This window comes from Miniopterus natalensis, chromosome 7, assembly GCF_054644295.1.
Source record: "Miniopterus natalensis isolate mMinNat1 chromosome 7, mMinNat1.hap1, whole genome shotgun sequence".
NCBI lineage: Eukaryota > Metazoa > Chordata > Mammalia > Chiroptera > Miniopteridae > Miniopterus > Miniopterus natalensis.
In genome coordinates, this window is record NC_142087.1 from 79139305 (window position 1) to 79164421 (window position 25117).

General features: G+C 53.2%; 1 protein-coding gene across 1 annotated transcript; it reads left to right on the plus strand.

Annotated features, from left to right (window-relative positions):
• The first annotated feature begins 2071 nt into the window (after positions 1-2071).
• Positions 2072-3834, plus strand: LOC107538072 (protein FAM209-like). The gene is made up of 2 exons (XM_016214210.2): positions 2072-2320; positions 3571-3834. The coding sequence occupies exons 1-2, from the start codon at positions 2072-2074 to the stop codon at positions 3832-3834; spliced, it is 513 nt and encodes a 170-aa protein (XP_016069696.1).
• Positions 3835-25117: the final 21283 nt, after the last annotated feature.

Sequence of the window (25117 nt, forward strand, 5' to 3'; positions counted from 1 at the left end):
CCTCTGAGGCACGTGGGTTCCTGGAGAGGGCATGCTGGGTGACTGTGCTGGGCCCCCACGACCCTCCCCCCATCTCAGTGCCCCCATCCATGGCCCCAAAGGCCGTGCTAGCTGCACTTTCCATGCTTGAGATCATTAAAGATTCCAGATGCCTCGTGGATGTGTGGTTGGCTCACTTTGAGTAAAGTCCAAACGGTTCTGCTGCCAGCAGTTAATTAAATAGAAGGGATGAGCTTCAGACACACTCTGTCCGCAGGTCTGTTTGCAGGAGCACCTGAGAAGCTGGGGCTCGGGGTCGAGTACTTAGGGGCGGGGTGTCCCTTAGTTTATCACTTTGAAGATGGAAGAGATTGAGTTGGGCACCTGGCGTTTGATACAAAAATAAAGCAGTTGGCCTTTCTCTCATCTGTCTGTATTTTTCTTCTTTCTTCCATTCATGTTTTATAAGAAAATTTAGCAACAGGAGTAACTCCGTGACACCATGCACTTCCTGTCTTTAAATACATGTAAACGTTCCCAAATAAAAATCACATGGGACTAAACTTCCTGAGCGTTTCTGTGGTTTGGGGTCCTCTCTAAATCAAGGCTGCTTGTCCCTTACTGCATCACACCGTAGCCACCAAATGTTAGATCCCTGTCAGGGCACACGCACACCTGGTGCAGCTCAGAGGACTCCGCTGGTGTGGCTCAGCATCAGGAGCGACTCTCCCACAAGAGCGCTGGGTATGAGCAAGGACGGGGGACAGGTGTGATTGTAAGGACGAGCCCCCGAAGGTCACAGGCACACCCTCCACTCTGAGCCGTAGAAACCAGGCCAGCTGCTTCCCTAACGCGTGCATTGAGTCTCCTGCCCAGGTGTCTCCTGCAGGAGGCCCACACCGCTCCAGACGGCACCCGCCCCTGCCGCAGACACCTGTGCAGCACAGACCAGCTCCCCGCCCTGCCCTTCGCTTTCAAGTCGTCTTGCAGAACTTTTGTCACTGCCCAGAGCTCTACAGTTTGAGGGTACCCAGTGGGCCCTTGATTATATTCATCAGAACGTTTTATTCCTGGAGAATGAGTCTGAATCAGGTGACCCAAGGAGACAAGGATAAGTCTGTGTTCCATTAACTAGGGTTTCTTGTTTCATGTCATTTTAAAAAGCTGATGGCTTCAAACACACTGGCCAGTGAGCCCTAGTTAGATTCCTGGCATCAGCCTCGGCTGCCATACAGGCTGTGTGTCCTCACCTCGGGGTCCTCTCACACATCTAGGTGTCAGCTCCCTCTGATTGTCCCTCAGACTCCTCCCAAATGTCTTTTTCAGGAAGGCCCTCCTGCTGAACCTAACACCTTGTTCTGTGCTCTTAACACTCCTTGCTCTAATCACAGTTTTAATAATCCCCTTAACCCAGGGATTGCACACTTGGGTAAAATCAGTGAGTGCGAGGCGACAGGGAGTGGTGGGGACTATGGAGAGGACATGGCCACCTAGAGGGGCAGGTCCTATTGGGACCAGTGTTTTCAGATCTTCCATATATATGTATATTTATGCTCGCCTGAGGATATGTTTTCATTGGTTTTAGAGAGGAAGGAAGAGAGGGAGGGAAACATCAGTGTGAGAAGGAAACATTGATCATTTGCCTCGCATATACTCCCGGCCAGGGATGGAACAGCAACCTTTTGGTGTACCGGACGAAGCTCTGACCAGCTGAGCCACCCACCAGGCTCCTCTGGCTTAGGATCTTTCTCACTGGGCTGTCAGCTCCACAGGGGCACCTGCCATGTGTCCAACAGGATGCCTGGATTCAACAAACCAAAAAAATAAATGCCGGCCTCAGCCAACAGAGCGCGGGCGTGGGCAGAGATCCACCATGCCACCCTCTCTATTGCCCGCTGGGAACATCTCCATCTCCCTTTAAGTTTCCTCCTGGGCCACTGTGGGCCTCACTCTGCCTGGCGTCATCATAATGACCAGGTCCCCCCTGGCTCGGGCCTCTGTGACATCAATGATGGCTCGGCCTCGGGCCTCCTCCAGGAGCAGGGGCAGAGCGTCCCACCATGAGCAGCTCCCCGCCCCCTGTCGGCTCACCATGCGGACGCTGAGATGGGCCCTGTTCCTGCCCGTGTGCCTGTCGTGTGGCTGCGCCTTCATGTTTTCCTCCCTGAGGGAGCCGGTGAAAGAGCCCCAGGGGAAGGTGCCTTGCGGGGGGCACTTCCGGATTAGGCAGAGCCTCCCGGAGCACGCGCAAAGCTGGCTGGTCAGCAAATGGCTCTGGTTCCTTTTTGTGGTCATGCTGTACATGGTTCTAAAGTTTCGAGGAGAGAGTGCGAAGAGTAAGGTAAGGCGGCTCCGTTCCTCACCCCCGCTGCCTCCAGCTCAGGAACCTCGCTCCGAGGAGGACGCCCCGGTGCAGCAGGGCCTTAAGGAGAGGGATTTGAACGCAGAGCACCCAGGGCCTTAATTAAGGGGAGGGATTTGAACGCAGAGCACCCAGGGCCTTAAGGAGAGGGATTTGAATGCAGAGCACCCAGGGCCTTAATTAAGGGGAGGGATTTGAACGCAGAGCACCCAGGGCCTTAAGGAGAGGGATTTGAACGCAGAGCACCCAGGACCTTAATTAAGGGGAGGGATTTGAACGCAGAGCACCCAGGGCCTTAATTAAGGGGAGGGATTTGAACGCAGAGCACCCAGGGCCTTAAGGAGAGGGATTTGAACGCAGAGCACCCAGGACCTTAATTAAGGGGAGGGATTTGAACGCAGAGCACCCAGGGCCTTAAGGAGAGGGATTTGAACGCAGAGCACCCAGGGCCTTAAGGAGAGGGATTTGAATGCAGAGCACCGGCCTCGTGGTCCTGGGAAACCGGCGAACTGCTTTCCCGACGTAGCCCGAGGGAAGGCAGCAGCCCCCAGACCCGAGGCTGGGGCTGACGGTTGAGAACACCGTCTGCTTATTGGGTGAAGGGAACCTCGACTTGATATTTAGCCTGGTCAATGAGTTCGTTCAAATTAAGAATAGATTCAGGCGTGTTTCGGGTCCAAATTATTCACAGAGCCAGAGTCACTGCCCGATGTTTAATTTCCCTCGCCTCGGACTTAGTACAAGTTGCTGAACCAGATGCAGATGGCAACACTATCCCAAGTAAAGGCGAGGCCTGTCGTAAAGGGGCAGAGGTGTGGAGGGGTAGCAGCCCCTTCCGACAGCGCTGGACCTCCCCGTCGGGGGAAGAGACAGAAACGGGGCAGCTTGTGCTCTGCTAGGCGGGCCCCGCGCCTCCTGAGTCCGCGTCGGAGCCGACCCGAGGGGCTTGGCAAGCCTTTCTGTGCGGGCCCAGAGAGCCGACGTTCCCAGCTTTGCAATGAGCCAGCTCTGCCGCTTTAGTCCGAAAGCAGCCCCAGGCGCCACGCGTGTGAACGAGCAGGGCTGGGTTCCAATAAAACCTGATGTCCAGAAACAGAGGGTGGGCCACATCTGGCCCTTGGGCTCTGCTTTGCCCATCCCCGGACCAGGGCAGTGCTGGAACCATCTTCTCTTAGGTGAGCCCGACTCTCCTGGAACTGTGTCAAAACCCTGCCCCTCTCTGTTGACAGGAAAAGAGTCCTCCTGGCCTTCGAGGCTCTTCGGTTCGTGCTCCACTGAAGAAAAACCAGTGTGTTTCCCCCAGCAAAGAGTACGCCTTCAACACCTTAAGCCAACTCGAGATGGACCTCGTGCAGTTCGTGTCCAAGGTGCGGGATCTGAAAGTCGCCGTGGCAGCTGGCAGCAACCACAAGGCGCAGGCCGTTGAGGTGCCTTCAGACCCGCAGAACAATGTTACAATATATGAAATATGGGGCGACGAAGAGTGTGAATAAGGGGGGGTCAGAGTAGGACAGGGAAAGGCGAGGGTTCACACGCCGTATGCAAACTAGTAAAACTGTTCTGAAGAAAAATCTCGAATTTGAGATTTTTTTTTTCCCCTTTCGTTAAACTTGAAAAAATAAATGTAAGACCAGTGGCCTTGGCCGTTAGGGTTCTGTTTTTTGCTCGTCTCGCTCCCGCTAGAGCTATGGGTGGTGAGGCGTGTAACAGAGACGCAGCTGCATGGGTGACTCTCGGCCAAGATCCAGGGCCCCTGCAGGACAAAGTTTAGGAAATTTGGGATAAGATGTCAGTATCCTTTTCATATTTGCTGCCTTTAGATTAGCTATTTGTGCAAATGATGGAACCGATTATCTTTATGATTTATTACATTATAAAGGACAACTTTAATTATAGGTTTAAAATTATTGAATTAGGAGGGCTCTGTGTGTGTGTGAAGGGATGATGGATGGATCCTAGCATCACATGATTTTCTTACTACCAGAAAAGTCTTACTCATTTCATCTCATGATGCGTTGACTTTCTACTACCAATTATCAGTCCCATACGTCTAACTGGATTAAGAAAAATGGAGACTTGACTCATACTATCAGTGTAATTTGGGTACAGGTGAGCTAGCCAGGGCTTCCTTCATTACTTGATATGAATAGGGATTATTTTATAATACCTATTAAAAACATGGGTGTTTTGGCATGTTAATATGGCTAATGAAAACGACATTTGCTTAATAAGGCTGTTAAATTAGCTTACTGATCCCTAATCTAGGCCACCCTGATAGTCTTGTAGACGAGCCCTGCAGGCCTAGAGAGAGAGGTTAGCTGTGGGGCACCGAGGAAACTCTGTTTCCACTTCAATCCAGTGTGCCCGGCTACAAAAGGTCATTCCCACCCTGGCCGGGTGGCTCAGCTGGTTGGGCGCCATCCCATGCACCAAAGGGTCGCTGGTTCGATTCCCATCAGGGCACATGCCCAGGTTGCAGGTTCAGTGCCTGGTTGGGTTCACACAGGAGGCAGCCAATTGATGATGATTCTCACATCAATGTTTCTCTCTCTCTCTCTCCCTCCCCCTTCTTCTCTCTAAAAATCTATGAAAACGTGTATTTTTAGCAAGTTCATTCCCATTGTTTGAGCCATGTCTTCAGCATCTGTCCCACGTGCGTGGAGGAGTGAGACCTCGGATGAAAGCTGCCGGTCTCCTCCCCTCCTGTCACTGTTACTCATCTTTGAAAGGAGGCCCCGGAGCATGACTTTCTGTCTTCACTTTGACTTACAGGATGGAGGGGAAAGGAAGGAGCTGAGGTTACATCTGGGCTCCTTCTGTTTTTGAGTGAGACTCAGAGTTATTTTCACAGGACACTCTGAGGAAACTCAGAGAAGCAAAAAATAGTTTGGTTGGAACCTGTGAAGTCAACATGGGGCAGGTTTTAGATTAGGATGGGACCATCTAAAAGGCCAGTGGTCACCAAAAGCCATGGCTCACGGGCCAAAGCCAGTCTGCTGGCTGCTTTTGTAGGGCCCAAGAGCTAAGAATGACTTTTATATTTTTAAATGGTAGGAAAAAATCAAAGAATGAATAATATTTCAGGGCATGAAATTCAAATCTGAATTTGAATTTCATAAATATTCATTGGCATAGGGCCACTCCCATCATTCACGTATCATCCGTGGCAGCTTCTGGGCCCCAGTGGAGCGGAACAGAAATCGAGTGACGCAGAAGCTGAAAATATTTACTCACCGGCCCTGTACAGGGAAAGCTTGCCAACCTACACATATGCTAATCTCACGGATTATGTTCGCAGCCAGGAAAGCGTTCAGCCGTCAGCTTCACAAACATCCCATATTTGTTGAATGGGGGGAAAATGTAATTTCATAAATCATATTTTTTGTAGTTCTGTCCAGGTCACTGGCAACCAAAGACAGGGACCCTAAGAGCAGAACATCACAGTTGTTTTCTATGTTTTTGTTGAGTTTTAGGGAGAGGGGAAGGGAGGAGAGAGAGAGAGAAGCGTTGATGGGAGAGCAGAGTGTCTCCGGCACGACCCCTACGGGGGTTGAGCCTGCAGCCGGGCCTGTGCCCTGATGGAGAATTGAACCAGCAACCCTCTGGTGCACGGACGACGCCCAGCCACCCGAGCCACACGGGCCAGAGCCGCGTCACAGTCCCTCACAGCGAGCTGACCAAGGGTATAAGTGATAACAGAACTGGCTGTATATTTGGGTTTAGCCGTCATTCCCGGGCAAAGAGTGTCCCCGAGTCTTTGCCTAGCCTCAGGGCTCGGCCTGGAGAACCTGCTTCTTCAGCCCAGTCAGCGTCATGCAGTGTTTTCCGCCAAAATGCGTGCGATGTGGATTCAAGAGCCGGAGCTCCCCGGAGCCCCTCACTTCTGCTGTTAGAGCATAAAGTCAGATCGAACGCCCTCATGCCCCGCGGCTTCAGCCGGTCGCCGCAGGCGTCTACTCCGTGTCCCCCAGGAGGCTCGCTCGGCGCCGGGCAGGCTGCTTTTCCTGGCGGCGGTGGGGTGGTGGGAGCGCTGCTTCTCCAGAGCCAGCGAGGACAGGAAGACCCTAGAGCAGGTCTGCGCCGACTCTTACGGGATGTAAGAAAATCGTAGGGCTGACGGCCCATCGCCTCCGCCACGTCCACTGCTTAGGAAGAAGTCATCCAGGGGAGGGGATGACACCAGGGTGTGAACGTGAGGCCCGAAACCCAAGGCAGAGAGGGAGGGGATGGGGGACTTCATGGCGATGCTGCTGCAGACGAGTGGAGGATGGGGGGCACGTGCCTGTGAGGGTGACAGGCACAATTCCAAGATGAGCCCCAGGGGCACCCACCTTGTCTAATCTCCCCCTTGAGAGTGGCAGCGCCGTGGCCGTGGCCCAGGGACCTGTGATGGAATCGGCCCTCCAGGGGTTACCTTGCCCTACAGGAGGCTCCGTCGCGGCCAAGAGAGCCCCCTGGTGGCCCAGAAGCCGGGTGCCACACTGTGAGACGAGGGGTCACGTGGCAAGGAGGGGACGGCCACCTCTGGGACCTGAGAATGGTCTCCAGTCGACAGCTAGAAAAAAAGGGCACCCCCCCAAAACCAGTGGCCTGGAAGAGGCCCCACCGGATGGGACCCCAGCCGCAGCTGACACCTGGGCTCCAGCTGCGCGAGACCCTGAGCCGGAGCCCCGGCCTGTGCCCCGCCCTGACCCCGGGAACTGAGGGAATGAGTGGGTGTCGGCTTAGGCCGCTAAGTTAACGGTCAGCACGTCGGCACGCCCGCACCCGCCACCCGCTGTCTCGGGTGCCTCGATGCCACGGCCACTTCCCTCGGACCCAGTCGCCGGGCCCCTGGACCAGCGACACGGGCCCCAAGGAACGCGAGCCTTGAGCGAGGAGCGGAACGTCCTGCTCCTTCAAACCCGGGGCTCCACGCTGCTGGCTCCGGGACTAACAGCTCCCCCCCCCCTTGTTTCTTTGGCCCACAGTCTTTTCTTTTTTACTTTAAAAAATAATAATAATTATAGAGTCACGCAAAGTTGCAAATGTAGTAACAGTTTTGCTTCCTATGGTTTTAGACAATGGTCATCCAAAAATATTAAATGGAAAATTCCAGAAATAAACCATTCTTAAGTTTTAAGTTGCGGCTGTTCTGAGCAGGGTGATGAAACCGCGAGCGTCCGCGGGGGGGGGGGGTGATTTTCCTGCGTCGGGGTCTCCAGGCTCCAGACGCTCCCGCGTCGGCCACACGGCGGCCGCTTGGGTGTCAGAGCCACGGTCTCGGCGTCAGGGACAGCGTTGCTGGCGGTTCACACCCACAGAGGAGCCTGAAGGTGCTGCTTGCGGTGAAAAGGTGAAAGTCCTCAAAGTAACGAGGGAAGACACCGCGGCCGAGCTGCTGAGAGCTGCGGTCGGGACAGGCCTCCTGTGGGCGACGTGACGAAGGACAGAGCCAGGGCTGGTTTTCCTGTCGCACCTCAAACCGCGAACGCCTCTCCCGCGTGGGCATTTTATCATCTCACCGAGAAAGGGCGAGACAGCAAGACAGACACACGCGTGATGCAGACACGGGGACGCGCCCGCAGCCTGTCAGAGCGCCGTGGCTGCTCCGCCGTGTTGCTGGTCAGCGCTGGCGGCCCCTGACCGATAAATTAGCTTTACCCTCGGTAGGCGGGTGGACGGCGCGGCCCTGCCCGTGGTTCCGGGCGCCCCCTGGGGCCTCAGACCATGTTGCCCGTGGATAAGGGGGGCTCCTGCACAGAGGACCTCCTCGTACCCTTCACCCCATCTCCCCCCGGGGTCACATCTTACATAACTACAGCCCCCAGCCATTTTTTTAAAATTTTGGATTAGGGGCCGACATTTCACAATGAGGTTTCACGGTATATTCTAGTGAGGAGACAGTAAACCAAGAAGTTTCTGTAACATGCAAATAAGCACAATGTGAGCTGCCGCCGTCCTAGGCTTCAGCCTCCGGGCTTCCCTGCCGTCCTTGGGGCAGCTTCCGGCCCTGACCCTGGCCCACAGGTCCTGTGGGTTCCCACCCCGTCCCAGCTCTTGTCCTGCCTCCCGCCAGCTACACCACACCAAGCCCGTTTCTGCCTCAGGGCCTTTGCATGTGGCCTCTCCCCCTGGGTAAGTTTTTCCCCCAGATGGCACACTGCTGGATGCCATGCTGGATGTCTTTGCCCAGAAGTCACCTCCTCGGAGAAGGCTTCTCTGTCTGCCTTCCCCTGGCACTCTCACCACATCACCTGCCTTTGTTTTATTTTTTGGTGACACCATCACTGTGTGATGTTACGCTTTTTATTGATCTGTTTTCTGTTTCGAACCCAGACCCCACCAGGAGCACACTGACGGACTAGATGCCAGCATTCACGACAGTTCCCTGGCCCCCAGTCCTTCAGCACCCCTTCCAGGCTCCTCATGCGACTTTTCTCACCCGCCCCCTTCTGTGTGGTCAGCGATTCCTTGGTCACGTGCGAGACCCACCTGCTAGCGTTTCTCTTCCGTTTCAGGCCCCCCCACATCCTGGTTGGTTTTAACTGTTGGTTTACTTTGTGTGTATGTGGAAGGACGTGTAATATCACAACGGTTCTGAGTCAAACATTTAGAAAAAGACACACCAGAGAACTCCTTCCTCATCCCTGCTCCACGGGTCCCATCCCGCCGGCCCCCGCCTGTCCCACCAGCAGGGAATCAGCCTGCCGCTTGTGTCATCCTCCCTGGATTTCTTTTGCTCAAGTGAACAGATACGTGTGTATTTCCTTGCACCCCCTCTTTCTTACGGAAAGAATAGCATGCCACTGATATTCTTTCTCCCGCTTAACAGAATGTCCTGGAAATCACTCCATAGTGGCTCCTAGAGATCGTCCTAATTTTTTCTGGCAGCAGAGTACTCCGCTGGGTGGGTGGACTCTCTCCTATGCAGACATTCAGGCGGTTTCCGATGGTTTGAAACGACCCGTAATGATGCAATGAGTATGACCTAGTGCGTAAGAATTTCTGTGCTGTCGGTGGTGTTATTTTCAGGGCCGACACCTAGAGGCGGGGCTCCTGGGTAGAAAGGTAAGTGCACATGTACTTTGTGAGGTATGGCCATTCTCCAAAGGCTGCACAAAACAGATTTTCAAACCAGTGTGTGGAGAGAGGGCCAGACACCCCCGCCTGAAACGTCAATCTTTACATGTCGCGTGGCTTGCAGTTACCAGGATGCCCGCTAGGTGGCAGCCACAGCCCATCACAGAGAACAGCGTTTTTTAAAGATTTTCTGTCGGGGGCCCTTGATAACAGTAAGGTGCAAGTTGAAGTAATAGAACCCTCGACACATAATCATTTTATATTGAATGAGATTCTCGATTGTACCCTCTTAAAAATTTCCCTTTCGTCCTGGCCAGTGTGGCTCAGTTGGTTGGGCAGTGTCCTGTGCACCCAGGGGGTGCCAGCTGGATTTGGGTCCAGGCGCCTGCGGGGTGGGGTGGTCCCCTCTCCGTTCTGGGGGGGGGGGCAGGAGGCAGCCGTGGATGTTCTGCTCTCGCATCAGTGTTTCTCTCCCTCTCCCTTCCTCTCTCTCTAGAAATCAATAAACTACTTTTATTTTTATTTTCCCTTTGGCAGTGCTGTGGGCCTTCCTCAGAGGGAGCAACTGTAGAAACAGATGCCTCCAGCACGTTACTCTGGGACATGAGGAAATCAGATGCCGCTCGCTTTTGAAAGCCTATAAAAGGGAAATCTGATGAGAAGGAAGGGGACTCTGGGGGTGGGAGGACTGGGCTGAGGCCAGACCCCTCGAGGGGCATTCTCCCAGCATCACCCGCACCAAGGCGAAGCCAGGGTGACCTGTCCGCAGGTGGTGGTGTGGGCCCCGCAGCGAGGTGATGAAGGGGAGTGAGACTTGGGAGGCAGCAAATGAGAGACTGGCTCCCCGGGCAGGGCGTGTCCCCAGCACACAGCCTCATTGTCTGACCGCCTCAGCCCCCCTCCCCAGGTCCTTCACCCCCTGTCCTGGCCCTGCCAGCCCCTCCCTTGCTCCGGGCTCTGCTGACAGCCAGGCGTCCCCACCCCGGTGCACTCCTGGGGCTCGCGGGAAACAGCCCTGCCTTGCTGGGCAAACTTCTGGATCCATCAAACAGGGGAACCCGGGAGGCTGCTGGGCTCCTCCCCATCGCGTGTGTGGATTCAGACACCAGGCCCACAGCCGAGGTTTTGACTCTCTCGGACCAGCGCCATCAGCGGCCACCCCACTCGACCTTCTTATTCCAGAAACACCGTGTCCCGCTGGCTCATTCATTCTTCCTTCATTCAGCCACTTACCCGCTCATCACTCAGCTAATACTCAGCGGGCATCGCTGAGCGCAGCGGTGCCAGGCGAGCGAGCGCAGCGGTGCCAGGCGAGTCCACACAAACCTGGGCCCAGCCTCCCACCCACGAGAGGTTACTGTCACGGAGGCAGAAAATAAGCATGGGCGACGATGTGGGGGAATCGGAACCCGGTGGACGTGAGGTGGGAATGCAAAATGGTGCAGCTGCTATGGAAAAGGGTAGGGAGCCTCCTCAGAAACTTAAAAATAGAATTTCTGTAGGATCCAGCAGCTCCACGTTTGGGTTTAGACCCCAAAGAGTTCAAAGCAGGATCTCGAAGGGATGTTTGTACACCCAGCAGGAGTCATCAGCGGAGAAGTAGAAGCAATCCCGATGCCCACAGAGGGGCCACTAGACACACAGTGCTCTGCGCATGCAGTGGAATATTAGTCGGCCTCAAAAAATGCCGAGCACCCTCTGGGCGCGGGGAGTGCGGAGGTGACCGAATCCCCAGTGCAGCTGGGGCTGCCAGACCATGGGGGAGGCAGTGGCGAAGGTAAATACAGGCCGCGGGTCAGGAGGGGCGAGTGCTGTGAACAGAAACCCGCTAGAGGAGGACCCTCGCGAGCCAGGGGGTCAGGGAGGGCCTTGTGGGGACACTTTTTTTTTAATTCTCACCCAAGGACACTTTTCCATTGCTTTTCAGAGAGAGTGAGAGGGAGAGAGAGAAGCAGCAATGTGAGAGAGACGCATCAATTGGTTGCCTCCTGCACAAGCCTGGACCAGGGCCAGGGATCAAGCCTGCAACCCAGGTGCATGCCTTTGGCCAGAATCGAACCCGGGACCCTTCAGTCTGCAGGCTGACGCTCTGACCACTGAGCGATACCAGGGCTGGAGGACACTTTTGAGCAAACCTGTGTGAGGCGGGGGCAGAGCTATGGAAAGAGCCCTCCAGGCAGTTGGAAGAGTGTGTGCAAAGGCCCTGAGGCTCCCCTAGAAACCCGCTCCTTCCTTCTGAGAGTTGATCTCCGCCTCTCACCACACCTTCGTTTTCGTGGTGATCCGGTCCCCATGAAGGGGATGAGGATTCGCCACCACAGTTGCCGTTTTGGCACGAGGAGCATCTTGACCGAAGGCCCAGGAGCAGGAAAAGTTTTCTTCTAGGCTCTTCTACCTGAAGGCAGTGAGCCAGGCAGTGAGCCAGGGCAGGCGGAACAGGGAAACAGAGTTAAACAGTTTTGTGGCCGCCCAGTAAATCCTACTTTCCCTACACCCAGGACACTCATGAGTAAATGGTTTGCACTTCTCCTCCCAGCCAGAGGGTAAAGAGCTTAGATCACCCCACTCAGGGAGACAGACAGAGAAATCCAATTAGTGCCATTGCCGACCACACCCACGGACAGATATATTAAGAGAATAAGCCTCATTTTGGTACGTCAGCATAAAGCTGATGAATATTCTATTGAAATCCTCCCCTAACCCCTCCCCTAAACTCCCAGCCTTTCAAGCCCCTCAAAATAGAGGTCCCAGTGTGCACTCTCCCTCCCAGGAGCACGTCCCCTCCCCCCTTCTTTCCCCACAGGTGTGCATCTCCTAGACTCTAAGGGACCCCACGAGGCTTGCAACCAGGGCAGCAATGGGCAGTGACAGTGCAGCCCAGGCAAACCCCCCAAGCCTGTCCCCAAGGCCCCCTTTCTCTGGCTCCTTAGAGAGCCAAAGCCGCCCAGCCTCGGCTCATTTCCCCAGCCTTCCCTGTTTCACAGTCCCCAGCCTTAATGAACGTCCTCTAAAATTCACCTGGACTCGCGCTGTGAAACTTTTCCTGCACAAAGTCGAGACCCGACACACTACCCGCTGGCCCTAGGCAGACCCTCCAAGGGTCAGGTCGCCTTTCTGGTAACAGCAGGACATACATTTCCCACTGAGAAAGGAGTCTCCTCCTGCCCCTACCCGGGAGAAGGGTGACAGGTCTCATTAAAGGTGGTGTCCCCATCGGGGCGACTTTGCATAGACCACCTTACCAAAATAGCCCTTACCTTGCATTAGTCTCCCCCCCACATTTCCTAGTCTCTTCCCCACAATTCATCCCTGGAAACCCAAACCCCCTTCCCTTTGTTAGGATGGTATATAAGTCCCACATCTAACTGCTGCTTCGAGTGTCCCTTTTTTTCTGTAAACTCCAGTGCATGTCAATATTAATAAAAATTGTAGCCCTGGCCGGTTTGGCTCAGTGGTTAGAGGGCCAGCCTGCGAACTGAAGGGTCCTGGGTTTGATTCCAGCCAAGGGCGTGTACCTGGGTTGCAGGCTCCACCCCCGGCCCTGGTCGGGGCACGTGCGGGAGGCAACCAGTCGATGCGTCTCTCTCACATCGATGTTTTTTTTACTCTCTCCCTTCCACTCTCTCTGAAAAGCAATGGAAAAAATATCCCCAGGTGAGGGTTAAAAAATAATAATAATAAAAATGGTATGCCTTTTCTCCTGTCAATCTGTCTTTTGTTTAATTCACAGACTCCCGTTTACTGAGCCTAAGAGGGTAGAGGAAAAACTCACCCCCTCCATTTTCAATCCCCCCCTCAGTGCGTTTTGTCTGTTATTATTCTAGGGTTTGCGTGCACCGTGATTGAACCAGTTCTCTACTGATGGATGTCTGGGCCCTCCCCAGTGTTTCGTTATTACAAACACACACGGTACGTATTTCCCCAGGTTGTCAGGATCTGATGATCTCCACCTGTAGCAGCACGACCACCAGAGGCCCCCTTGGGTTTACTCTGTAGTCAGCCCATGGAGACTCTGACAACAAAGAGCCTGGGATGGCCGACACTTGACGGGCTGAGAATTCCCAAGACCAGTTTATGATGACTCATCCCATTTAAATTCAGAGCTGTTTAATGGGCCATCTGGTTCATCAGAGTATGAAAAACTTTGCCCAGAAACCTGTGAAATGACCCCAGAGGAAGACGAAAGCATATTTAACCCGTGAGAGTAAGTCCCGGGGAAGATCAGCTGCCTGTTAGCTCCGTGAGGACAGGAATATTGTCCAGTAATTCAACTATATCATTTCTGAGACTACTTTCCTGTGGATTAATAACTTTGTTTTCTGATTACAAAAGCATGAGCAACCAAAGAAAAATAGGTAAATGGGACTTTATCAAAATTTAAAACTTTTGTGCTTCAAAGGAAATCATAACAAAGTGAAAAGACAACTCAGGGAATGAGAAAATATTTGTAAACCATATGTATGCAAGGGTCTAGTATTAAGAATATATAAAAATGTACAGCCCGGCTGGGCGTGGCTGAGTGGTTGAGCGTCGACCTAGGGTCCAGGAGATTGAGGTTCGATTCCCGGTCAGTACACATGCCCAGGTTGCAGACTCAATCCCCAGCTGGGGCCTGCAGGAGGCAGCCAATCAATGACTCTCTCATCATTGAGGTCTCTATCTCTCTCTCTCCCTCTCCCTTCTTCTCTCTGAAATCAATAAAGATCTATTTAGGGGGGGAAAAAAGAAACATTAAAATCAATAAAAACATATTTTTTAACTGGGCAAAGGACTTAAGAGACTTTTCTTCAGAGAAGGTACACAGATGGCCAATAAGCATGTGAAAAGATGCTCACTGTCATTAGCCAACAGGGAAACTTAAATCAAAAGCGTAGTGAGGCCGGGCTTATCCTCACAGCCTGGCTGTCATCACAAGGACAGACAACAGCTAGTGTTGGTGAGGATGTGGAGACGTCGGAACCCTCACGCATTGCTAGTGGAAACGTGAGATTATGCAGTTGCTTTTGAAAAAGGGGTCTGGCATTTCCTCAAAATGTTAAACATATAGTCACCATATTCCATTCCTAGGTGTTTACCCGAGAAAAATGAAATGTGTCCACACGGAAAACTTGCATGTGAATGTTCATAGCACTGTTATTCATAACAGCGCAAAGTGGAAACAACCCCATCAGCTGATAGGTTGATACATAAAAGTGGTGCATCCACACATCAGAATATTATTCAGCCACAAAAAAAGAATAGAGGCTGACAGATGCTACAAAATGAATGAAGCTTTATAGCATTATGCTCGGTGCAAGAAGCCAGACACAAAAAACCACGTATGGCATGATTCCTGTTGCAGAGAAAAAACCTTCTCTGCCACCCTCTTAGGTTCAGTGCTTGGAGCCTGCGAATTAAACTCACAACTGTTCTGCAAAGAGCTTTGGGCTCTGGAGTTGGGCAGGGGGACTGGCTCTCTCACTTCCTGTCATGGGAACTGGGACTAGTGACCCACCTTCTTGAATTTCCATTTTGTCATCGGTGAAATGGAGGTGACAAGGGGGGGCCCTGAGGATCTGCCCTCCACCTCGTACCTATCTCTGTATCCTTCAACACCCCTAAATGGGAGTGGGGGCCAGACAGCGGCCAGTGTTGCTAAACCAGGAGTTAGAGCCAGAAAAGGAGGAAGGCGCATTCTTTCCCTTCAGGTTTTATCTTATCTGCAGTTTCAGTGACAATTTCAAAAAGGACTGGAGGTTCCTCATTCCTTCCCAGCAGGACAAGCTACAGTTGTGGGGCCTCTTATTCAAAATCCATGAATTTCACGACCACAGCTGAGCATTACATCAGTGCAGGGCCCTTCTGAGCACAGGTCCTGTGCGGTGCACACCCGTGAAACCAGTCCTGTCCCAGGATGTGACACAGCCCCTTATATTGTCACCTGCTCTTCAACAGGCATATTCTCAGTCCCTCGCCCAGGCTGTCAACAGGACAGCAAGCAGAACAGTTCCTATGCAGAGACTGATGTCGCTGGAAATGACAGGGACCGGTGTGGCTGGGAGATGGGAATTCCCTTCCCCTGGCCCCATTGTCGCCCCTCACCCTCTTAGTCCCTGGTACCTTCCCTGGGTGGAGCTGGGAGGGTCCTCAGAGAAGGGGCCAGGCCGTAGAGACAGCAGTGGTGAAAGGGGAAGTGTGGGCTCCCCCCTTCTGCGCTGTGTGGAGAGATGTGCCACCCAGGGACGAGGGGCGATGGAGACCCAGCTCTCCACTCCAGGCCGGCTCCATGGAGGCACAAGGCTTCGCCACAGGACGGTCGGGGGGAGGGCCGTTGCTGTGGCAGTGTGGGGCAGTGGTTACAGGCTCAGACATTAGAATCGGGAGGCCCTGCCTCCCTAAACCCTGCACTGCCTCTAGCCAGCTGTGTTACCTTAAGCAGGTTCCTTAACCTCTCTGAATCTCAACAATGGGGCTTGCAAGGTGGGGTGGCAGAGCAGGATCACTGGAAAGATTCAACAAAATACCACAACAAAGCTCTTAGCAAGATGCCTGGCACACAGTAGGCGCTTAGCAATAGCACTATTATTACACTGAAAAATGCACTGTGGATGCCCAGGGAGACAAAGTCCTTGAGTAAAGGGTTAACAAATTTGAAACATGAGCTCTACATATGACCTATTTCCCTGCCTTTGGACAGAGTCAACTGGCCATCTTTTAACCTTTTCTGACGACACCGGGTTGTTACTTACAATACAGAAACCCTGCAGCCCAAAGCCTGCCTGAATATAAAAATGAAAATTAGTCTTCACCTGGCCTCCAGCACTTGCCCCAGTACTCACGACCCCAGGCCGCCGGGTCCCCTGAGATGCGTGAGAGGCGCCGGAATCATGGTGAAACCTCGGTCAGCAGTCACTCCTCACAGGAGCAGGGGGACACTGTCTGCTCTCACTGCACCAGCTGCAAACGGCTGTTTCTGACCTGCTGGGGAGAAATCCAGACACCCCGCCGGTCATCCCGTCACAGCCGCCAGGGGCCGGCCCCGCGCGAAGGCCAGGGAGGGTGATTAGCTGGCCTGAGGACACGCACCTGAAGCGCGTCACCAAGGCTTTGAATCAAAGCTCACTCTAGACTACGAGCTTTCCACTTGGGGAATTTAGCAACTAGGCGCCCAGGGTGCCCACTGAAGCTTGAATTTCTGATAGACAGTGACTAACTCTGGGTGTGAGCATATCCCACGCAATGCTTTAGGCGGGCTTAAACTTGTCGATCTGAAATTCAAATTGATCTGGGCACTGCGTATGCCACCCGGCAACCCCGCTGCCCCTCTCCGGCGCTGGGCGGACACAGAAGCGGAACCTTGGCAAAGGGGGAGTGGAACAGCCTGGAAGCGGCGCCTGCTGGTCCTGCGGATTGAGGGTGAGGTCCCTCCGCAGGGAGGCCGTGCGAGCCGGGGCAGGAGGGCTCTCTGCTCCCGCTCACCCGCAGCGTGCAGGTCACCGGTGCGTTTTACACATTCACTTATTCACGCATCTGTGGTCGATCCTTGTACGTGCCCTGACCTGGGACTGAACCAGCAACCTTGGCGTATCCGGACGGTGCTCTAACCACTGAGCGACCCAACCAGGGCCATTTTAAACGTTTCCATCACCTCACGTAGAAGCCCCATGCCTGTTAGCGGTCACTCCAGGCCTTCCCAAGCCCGGGCACCGCTGACCTACTTTCTGCCTAGATTCCCCTCTTCCCGCCACCTCATTTAAAGGAATTCCTGGAAGATGCGGCCTCTGTGTCCGCAGCAGGTAGCAGGACTTCGCTCCTTGCGGCTGAACCACGCTCCCTCGTGCGGACAGGCCACAGTTTGTTTATCCATGTGGCCACGGGGAGGCCTTTGGCTCGTTTCTGCCTCCTGGCCACCCCCGCCCCCTGGCGACCACGTCGCCCTGCTTGCTTCCCGCCGCCCGGCACGCTCGTCCTTCCGTCCGCAGGGCACCTGTCCCTTATCTGCCTCCCCCTGCGCTTGGTTCTCTGAATCACCGCTGCATGCCTGGGCCACCGCTGATGAACGAGTGACTGGAAATGGCCCTGCTGCCACTGACTCAGGCCCTGGGACCCGAGGGCATGGTGCACGGTCCAGAGGAAAGTTCCCGTCATTTCCAGGTAGGAAAACCCCTCAGGTGGCACCCTGAGACTGCGTTCCTCTTGGCCGCGGCGCTCCGGGCTGTCCCTCTCATCCTCTGAATCTTTCACATAAAAGGGAGGCGTTGGGACAAGTGGTGGAAATGGGCCTGGGGGGGTGGCCAGAGAGTTGGGGTGGGAAGGGCCACCGACTTCTGGGAACCTGTTCTCCACATTTGCTGGTTCCCCCAAGCTGCAAATCCTGCAACAGCCTCGACGGCTGACCGGCTCTCCCAGCCCACTGGACGCCGACCAACCCCTCCGCTCAGCTTTTTGTTTATTTCTGCAGTTTGGGGGCATTTTCCAAGTATACACTCTTCTGGCAAAGGAAATTTTTATCTGCCCGTGTGAGTCAGGATTTTAATGTTATTCATTCCTTCGGCAGTTCTTTAATCCCACCTGTGTTGGATCATGACCAAGTTCCTTACACTGTGTGGCTGGACACCCAGGCCTTTGCTCCCTCACGGCTCTGAAGGCTGGGTGTCCAAAGCCAGGGGTTTCTGCAGCCGTGCTCTCCCCGAGGGCTGCGGGAGGGTCTGCTCCCCCCTTTCTCCCAGCCTCTGGCGGCTGGCGGCTGGCGCAGGAGAGCCTTGGCGTTCCCTGGCTTGTGGACTCCTGGCTCCAACCTGTGCCTCCGGCCTCAGGTGGGGCTCCCCTCACTGCGTCTCTTCTTTTCTTATAAGGACCCAGCATATTGGAGCAAGGGCCCACCCTACTGCAGTGTGACCTCCTCTTAACTTACATCAATCACATCTGCCAAGGCCCCTTTCCCAAATAAGGTCAGATTTGCAAGCACTGGGGAGCAGGACTTCACCATATCTTCTTAAAAGATATAATTCATCTCACAGCATACTCCCTCCGAGAAAAAGGTCCTGCTGGAATTTGAATTAGAATTGTATTTGATTTATATGATAACTGTTACTTTCTCTTACTCAAGGGCATGGTAGGTCTCCTTCTTTGTTCTATTTTTGTGTCTCGTCATCAATAAGATTTCATTGTCTTGCTCATAAAGCACCCTGCCTTTCTTAATTAAGTTTATTTCTAAGTATTTCATTATTTTTGCCTCTCTTGTGAATGAAAATTTTCTCTTCTTTTCATTCCTAAATGTTTCTTGCTCGGGTGTAGGAAAGCTGTGGTTGTGTGTTTGTCTTGAACCCAGCCCCCCAACCAAAACCTTTCATTTATTCTGGGGTGTACGTTGTTATTGTTGTTCTAATACTCACCTGAGGATAGTTTTTCCATTGATTTTTTAGTGAGAGAGGAAGGGAGGGGGCGAGAGAGGGAAACATCGATGTGAGAGAGACGCACGATCGGCTGGCCCCCGCACGCACGCTGACCCAGGGCGGGGGATGGAGCCTGCAACCGAGGTACGTGCTCGTGGCCATGCTCGAACCCGGGACCCTTCAGTCCGCAGGCCGATGCTCTAACCACTGAGCCAAACCGGCCAGGGCAGGGTTTTCTCCTTTTTAAAGACTGAATAATACTCCATCGAATATACATTCCACATTTCCTTTACCCATTCATCCGACAGTGGACACCGAGGTGCTTTTCATGTCTTGGCTTCTGTACATAATTTTTAAGTTAACACAGAAACGAAGAAGTGAGACTCTGATGGGGTGCGCGGCTCTTCAAGCCAGGTCGGGAAGGGGAGACACGAGCGGGCCCGGAGGACACGGGGAGGACCTCTGGCTGCTGGCGCCTGGGGTTTTGTTTGCAGGCACCCGGGTCCGTCTTGGAAGAGCAGCCCAGTGTTTCTTCAGAGCCACCTCTCTCCCCCCCACCCCCTCGCCTGCACTGCCCTCTTTGTTTTTGTGTCTTTGTTTTTACTGATTTGAGAGAAAGAGAGAGAAACGTCGACTCATTGCTCCACTTATTTGTGCATCACTGGCTGCCGCTTGTGCGCGGCCTGGCAGGAATGGAACCCGCACCTTGGCGGGTCTAGCCCGCTGAGCGACCCGGCCAGGGCCACTGCCCCCTTCTTGGCGGGACCTTCAGTGAAGACGCCCTGTCCTGCTCCTCTTGAAGTCTGACCTTGAGCCAAGGGCAAACACATCGGCAGCCCTGTGAGCCCTGGACAAGATCGCTTCTTACCTGGAGATACGTTGGCCAGAGTCCTGTCTGAGGGCGGTGAGGGAGATCTTCCTTTTCCTTTGCTATTTTCAGCCTTCCAAATATATTCCTTTCTGGCCTACATTAGCCAGAGACTGTTTCTACTTACAAAGTACTGTAAGTGGTCTTTTTTTTTAAAAAACGAAACTGAAAATCTTCCACCATCTTAAGCACCTTGCACAGGACATAATAGCTCTGTGGGTAGATGCTGTTTGCCGTCCCATGTTACAGAGGAGGCCCGGCCGGCTGTTGCTTTGCCTGGCGAGCGGCAACGCTGGGATTCAAACTCGTGCCTGTGGGACTCCAAAGTCCATGCCTGTGGTCACTGTCCTAAGACTACTCTGGGATAGCAGGGAGTACAGAGACCTAAATGGGTGTCACAACCCAAACACAGTTAAAAACCTGTACACAGTGTTTTATGCAAACACCAAAATGGAGAGTCCAAACAAGCCTGGCATGGTGGGGGGGGTTCAGGAAGGCTTCCTGGAGGAGGTGGCTGCCATCTGCGCTCAGCCCTAGAGAACGAGCAGGGGCGAGCCACGTGAACCACATTGGGAAGGGCATTCCGGACAGAGAATTGTGTGCGATGTGCTGAGAACTGGAGGCGGAGCGTACCAGTTAAGACTCGTAGTCACAACCCAAATACAGCCAAACAGAATGAAAATTTAATTGTCTCAAATAACTGGAGAGTTCAGAGGTGGGCAGGCTCGGTGCCAAGGACACAGGTTACCGCATGCTGTCCTCTGGATCTGGTTTCTCTCTCTCCACTGCTGGCTTCCTTTCCATGATCTTGACTCTATTCTTGGGCCTTCCCCTGTGCTTGTGAGATGCTCTCAGGAGCTCCTGGGGCCACCGCCCTGGAGAGTTTCCTTGGGCTTCCTTGTGGATTTTCTCAGGGCCTCTTACTGGCTCTTTCTAGAGCATCTGCTCCTCCCTCATCAATCACTGCGGCTAAGGCGAAGCAGAGTGCTGACTGCCTTAGGCCTAGGACACATGACTCACCCTTGGCCATGGAGGGTCAACTTGGAGACCTGGGCTAGGAGAAGGGAAGTGGGGGCCCCTGTGGGAATGTAAGGTGAAAGCTTGGAGCAGTGGAGCTCAGGCTCAGATACAGGTGGGGCCAGGTAAGGGGGCCAAAGGGAGACAAGCTTAGGCTGAGAAGCAGCAGGAGCCTGTGAGCCAACATCCCAGAGAGTGCAAGTCACACCCACGGTCTCCGGGCCCCAGATTGCCGCTTTTGCCCCTGAAAGGACATCTGCCCAGGCTCCCTGGCCCAGGGGGTGGTGGCTGGGGGGCTGGTGGTTTCCATCTTTGAGTCAATTCTCTCTTCTTGACAATGATTACAGGGTGGGGGTTCTTCAAGGAGGCTGCTTCTCCTGAGTTCCTTCCTCCAGTTGGTTTGTCATCCACCCAACATACTCAGAGGTCCACACGCTGGTTCTGTAATTGCCCAGGAACAGTAACCGTCTGGGGCTTTGTGGGCCATCTGGTCTCTGCCACAACTACTCAGTTCTGCTGCTGTAGTGACATGCTGCCTGCGGCTGCTTCTGGGATCACAGGAACCTCAAGCCTAAAACTTCTATCTGGCCCTTCACAGGAAACGTTTGCCAACCCGCCATATACCAAGAACATCTTTTGAGTCAGTAAATACCCTCCCTGCATTTGGCTTCCCTCCCGCCAACGTTTCCAAAGCTGCTCTACGGCGGGCATCCGCTTCCCTGGCAAACGTTCTTGAAACTGAGTTTGCCGAGGGAAGACACCTGAATTTGGGAAGCAATGGGCGGTGTCCCCAAAACCCTGCCTGACTGCTCTCCCAGCCCAGCCCTGGTCTCTAAGAGGCTAAAAAACATTTTTTGTCATTTTTCCTGACCCAAGATTTTGCAACTTTGCAAACCCATAAATTAGCAGGCCACCTGCTGAGGAATCTCGTTGAGCCTGTCCTGAGAGAGTCCAGGAGTCCCTTTTGTTCCCTGCAACCTGGTCCCATCCACAGTCAGCTACTTTTCAGCTCCTTGACATCTTTTTTTTTACCCCCTTAATTACAGTTTACAGCTGGTCCTATTGGCGAAAAAGCTCCCTCAATTGCCTGGGGTCATTATACACCAAGCTGGGCTGGGGGTGTCTTCCTGCTGAATAAATGTGGGGAAGGGAGGGCTCAAGACAGAGAGGCCAGTTTTTCTGGTTTCCGGGAACTCTCCCCAGTCTTCTGGGGTTTACTTTTCTTAGGTAGAAACCCTGCCTGGATTTGCAAATGACATGGGGCTCTTTGTCACCGCAAATCCCTTGGAGGCCCATAGGGAAGTCAATTGTTTAGAAAGTGTTGCCTCTTCGGCTTTACTTTTTTTATTAAAAGAGGCAGGATAATCTCTGCTCCCTGTAACCTTGGACTTCTGCCAAGTTCCCCGGTAGCATTTTCACCTGATAAACAACTTGGGCCTTTCTCCTCCTGAGCCAGAGGAGTGCTTCTCCTGCCTGTTCCAGTAGCGGTAGCGAGGTGTGGAAAGCAAAGCTTCGCAAGCCTTGTTAGACCCCTGCATTTGTCATGTCAAACACCCCACATGCAGATGTCTCCTCCCACCCAACTTTCAGGCGAGTTGGTAAAGCCAGAAAAAAACAAGAGGTAATCGTTCTGCTCACTTTTCAGATTTATAGCATTGCCTTTTAAAAACATTTTGGGACTTTCGTGTGTGTTTTAAAACATTTGCAATTTTATTTTTTGTTATTATAAAGCGATCCATGGTCTTCAGACTGGTGCAGCCACTATGGAAAACAGTGTGGAGGTTCCTTAAAAAATTAAAAATGAAACTGCCATTTGACCCAGTGATCCCACTTCTAGGAATATATCCTAAGAATCCTGAAACACCAATCAGAAAGAACTTATGCTCCCCGATGTTCATAGCAGTGTAATTTACAACAGCTAAGATCTGGAAACAGCCCAAGTGCCATCAGTAGATGAGTGGATAAAAAGCTGTGGGACATTTACACCAGGGAATACTACGCAGCTGTAAAGAAGAAGGATCTCGTACCCTTTGGGACAGCCTGGACGGACCTGGAGAGTGTTGTGATAAGCCAGTTGGAGAAAGAAAGTATCACATGATCTCACTCCCATGTGGAATGTAATGAACAAAATAAACCGATGAATAAAATAGATCCAGAGACATGGAAGCATGAAACAGACTGAGGGCTCTCAGGGGAGGTGTGGGGGAGGGGGGAGGGATCGATCAAAGAACTTCTATGCAAGTTGACCCTCCATGGCCCAGGATGGAGCCACAGTGACTGAGGGGGGAGGAGCGGATGCTCTAGAAAGAGCCAATACAAGGCCGTGAGAACATCGACAAGGAAGCCGAAGGATGATCTCCATGGCGGTGGCCCCAGAAGCTCCTGAGAGCATCTCGCAAGCACAGGGAAGACCTGAATAGAGTCAAGATCATGGAAAGGAGGCCAGCAGTGGGGACGGAGACCTGCTGGGGTCGGGAGCTGCCATTTTGAGGGACAGTGACCTGGCCCATTAGCAAATTGTATTGTTCAGTGTCTTAGAATTTAACCCAATCAGATTTGTAAGTCTTTTTCTCTGAAGGGTAGAAGGTTGGAAGGACAAGATTTCAAGTTGGAAAATCCCAAAGAAGGGCTCTGATTGGCTCAGCTTGGGTCATAGGGAGGAGACAAGCAGCGAGAATCCCAATGGGCCACCTGCCCGGTGCATTCTAGGTACATAAACGATTCTTCCAAATACCTCCTTACTCATCTTAAGATGCTGTGACATAATAAGAAATGTGTATTAGGTCTCTGCCCCCCTGCTTCAGGCACACAGCTCCTAAAACCGATGGAATTAGCAGAAGTGATGTGAGTGGCCAATGAGATGCCTGTGGCTGGGGCCCCTGGACGGCCTCTGATGGGGGCTGGTTGCCAGGGAAACCAACCTTGTGCTTAGAGGGTTGACACTTTCAGCCCCAATCCTGCCTTTTGGGGAGGGGAGAGGGGCTGGAAGTTGAGCTAGTAACCAATGGGACCCCGTGACAGCCCCTGAATGGGGTCTGAGAGCTTCCAGGTTGGTGCCCGGGTGGAGGTGCTGGGGCGGGTGCCCTTCCCCGTGCGTGTCTGCACCTCTTGCAGCCGGCGGTGCCTGAGTGGGACCCTTCATAGGGAACTGCTAACCCAGGAAGACACTCTTTTCCTGGGCTCTGCGAGCCTTCCGGCAAACTATTGAACCTGAAGAGGGGGGCATAGAAAACCCCGATGGGTCAGAAGTACTGGGTGCCGGGACGTGTGAGTGGTACCAGAGCTGCGCTAACCGGGAGTTCGCGTCATAACTGACGCTCAGCTGGTGTCCGGGGAGGAGGACTGACTGATGCGGGAAAACCTGCCGTCCGCCTGGTGTGCGCAGGGTGTGGTTGTAGGGAAAACACAGTTTTTCCATCTTGATGCTCTTCATTCTTCCTTTCTTGAATGTGTTCAAGTCTTTATTTTACTATTAAAAAAACTTTCAAGGGGTCTCGCACTGTGCACTGGGGGAGGATGGGAGCCAACGGAACGAGGAGGAAGGGAGCGGAGGCCGACTGCGGCCACTGCGCTCGGCTCTCGTCTCATTCCTGGGCCACTGAAAACACAGCTTCAGTTGTTTGGTGAAATTTCCAGAATGGTGACCTAGAAATGTAGCGAATACCTTTTATTATTTTTTTCTTCCTTTTGGGGAAGTTAAGGTTTCTTCCAAGAGTATCTTCAAATAGTTCTTGCTTTAACCCAAAATGATTTTAATTTAATATAATGATAACAGCAAAAAGCAAAACAAAAACCAGACTGACAGTTCCTGAAACTCCGTGGGTAAGAGAAGGAAGGGTGAGGGGTGGCGATCTCCTGGGAATGTCGGGAATTATCATAAAGCAGCGTCTTCTTAGGAAGCACTCTCTTTTTATGTGTGCGTGGGTTGGTTTGCTATGGGGGTGCTGGTGGAGAGGGAGAGGTGGAGAGATGACCCCCAAATAATAATAATAGCTGAATAGAATGTAAGTACTGTGACGATGCTTCTGCGTCCTTTGTGAGCATGAACTCATTTAAGCCTCCTAAGAAGCCGAGGAGGCAGGTCCTTTGCACAGCTGGCGAGATTCGGTGACCACCAGGCGATCCTGCCTCCTTGCCTTCAGGGAGGCTGGGGTTCAGCATTTGCAGCTCCCTGGCTGGGCGAGCTTGGGCATTTGCCTTCTTTGAGCCTTGGTTCCCCACCTGCAGAAGGTGGGTAACTCCGGGTGGTTGGGAAGCATTTCAAGCGCCTGACTTTGGTGCTCAATAGACGGAAGTTGTGACCTTGTTGCTGACTCGGAGTTCGGGAGGGCGTTGTGCCAGGGTTTGGGTGTTGCTGCATCTCCACCGTGAGCAGGGCCGGGCCGAGGCTCCATGCGGGAGCAGCGGCGATGCCTCAGCCTGCGCAGAGCGCGGCTGATGGGGAAGGAAGGGACA

Coding starts and splice junctions, on each gene's coding strand:
- LOC107538072 (XM_016214210.2), top strand. CDS start 2,072: ATGCGGACGCTGAGATGGGCCCTGTTCCTGCCCGTGTGCCTGTCGTGT. Junction 2,321..3,570: donor GAGAGAGTGCGAAGAGTAAG/GTAAGGCGGCTC, acceptor CTCTGTTGACAG/GAAAAGAGTCCTCCTGGCCT.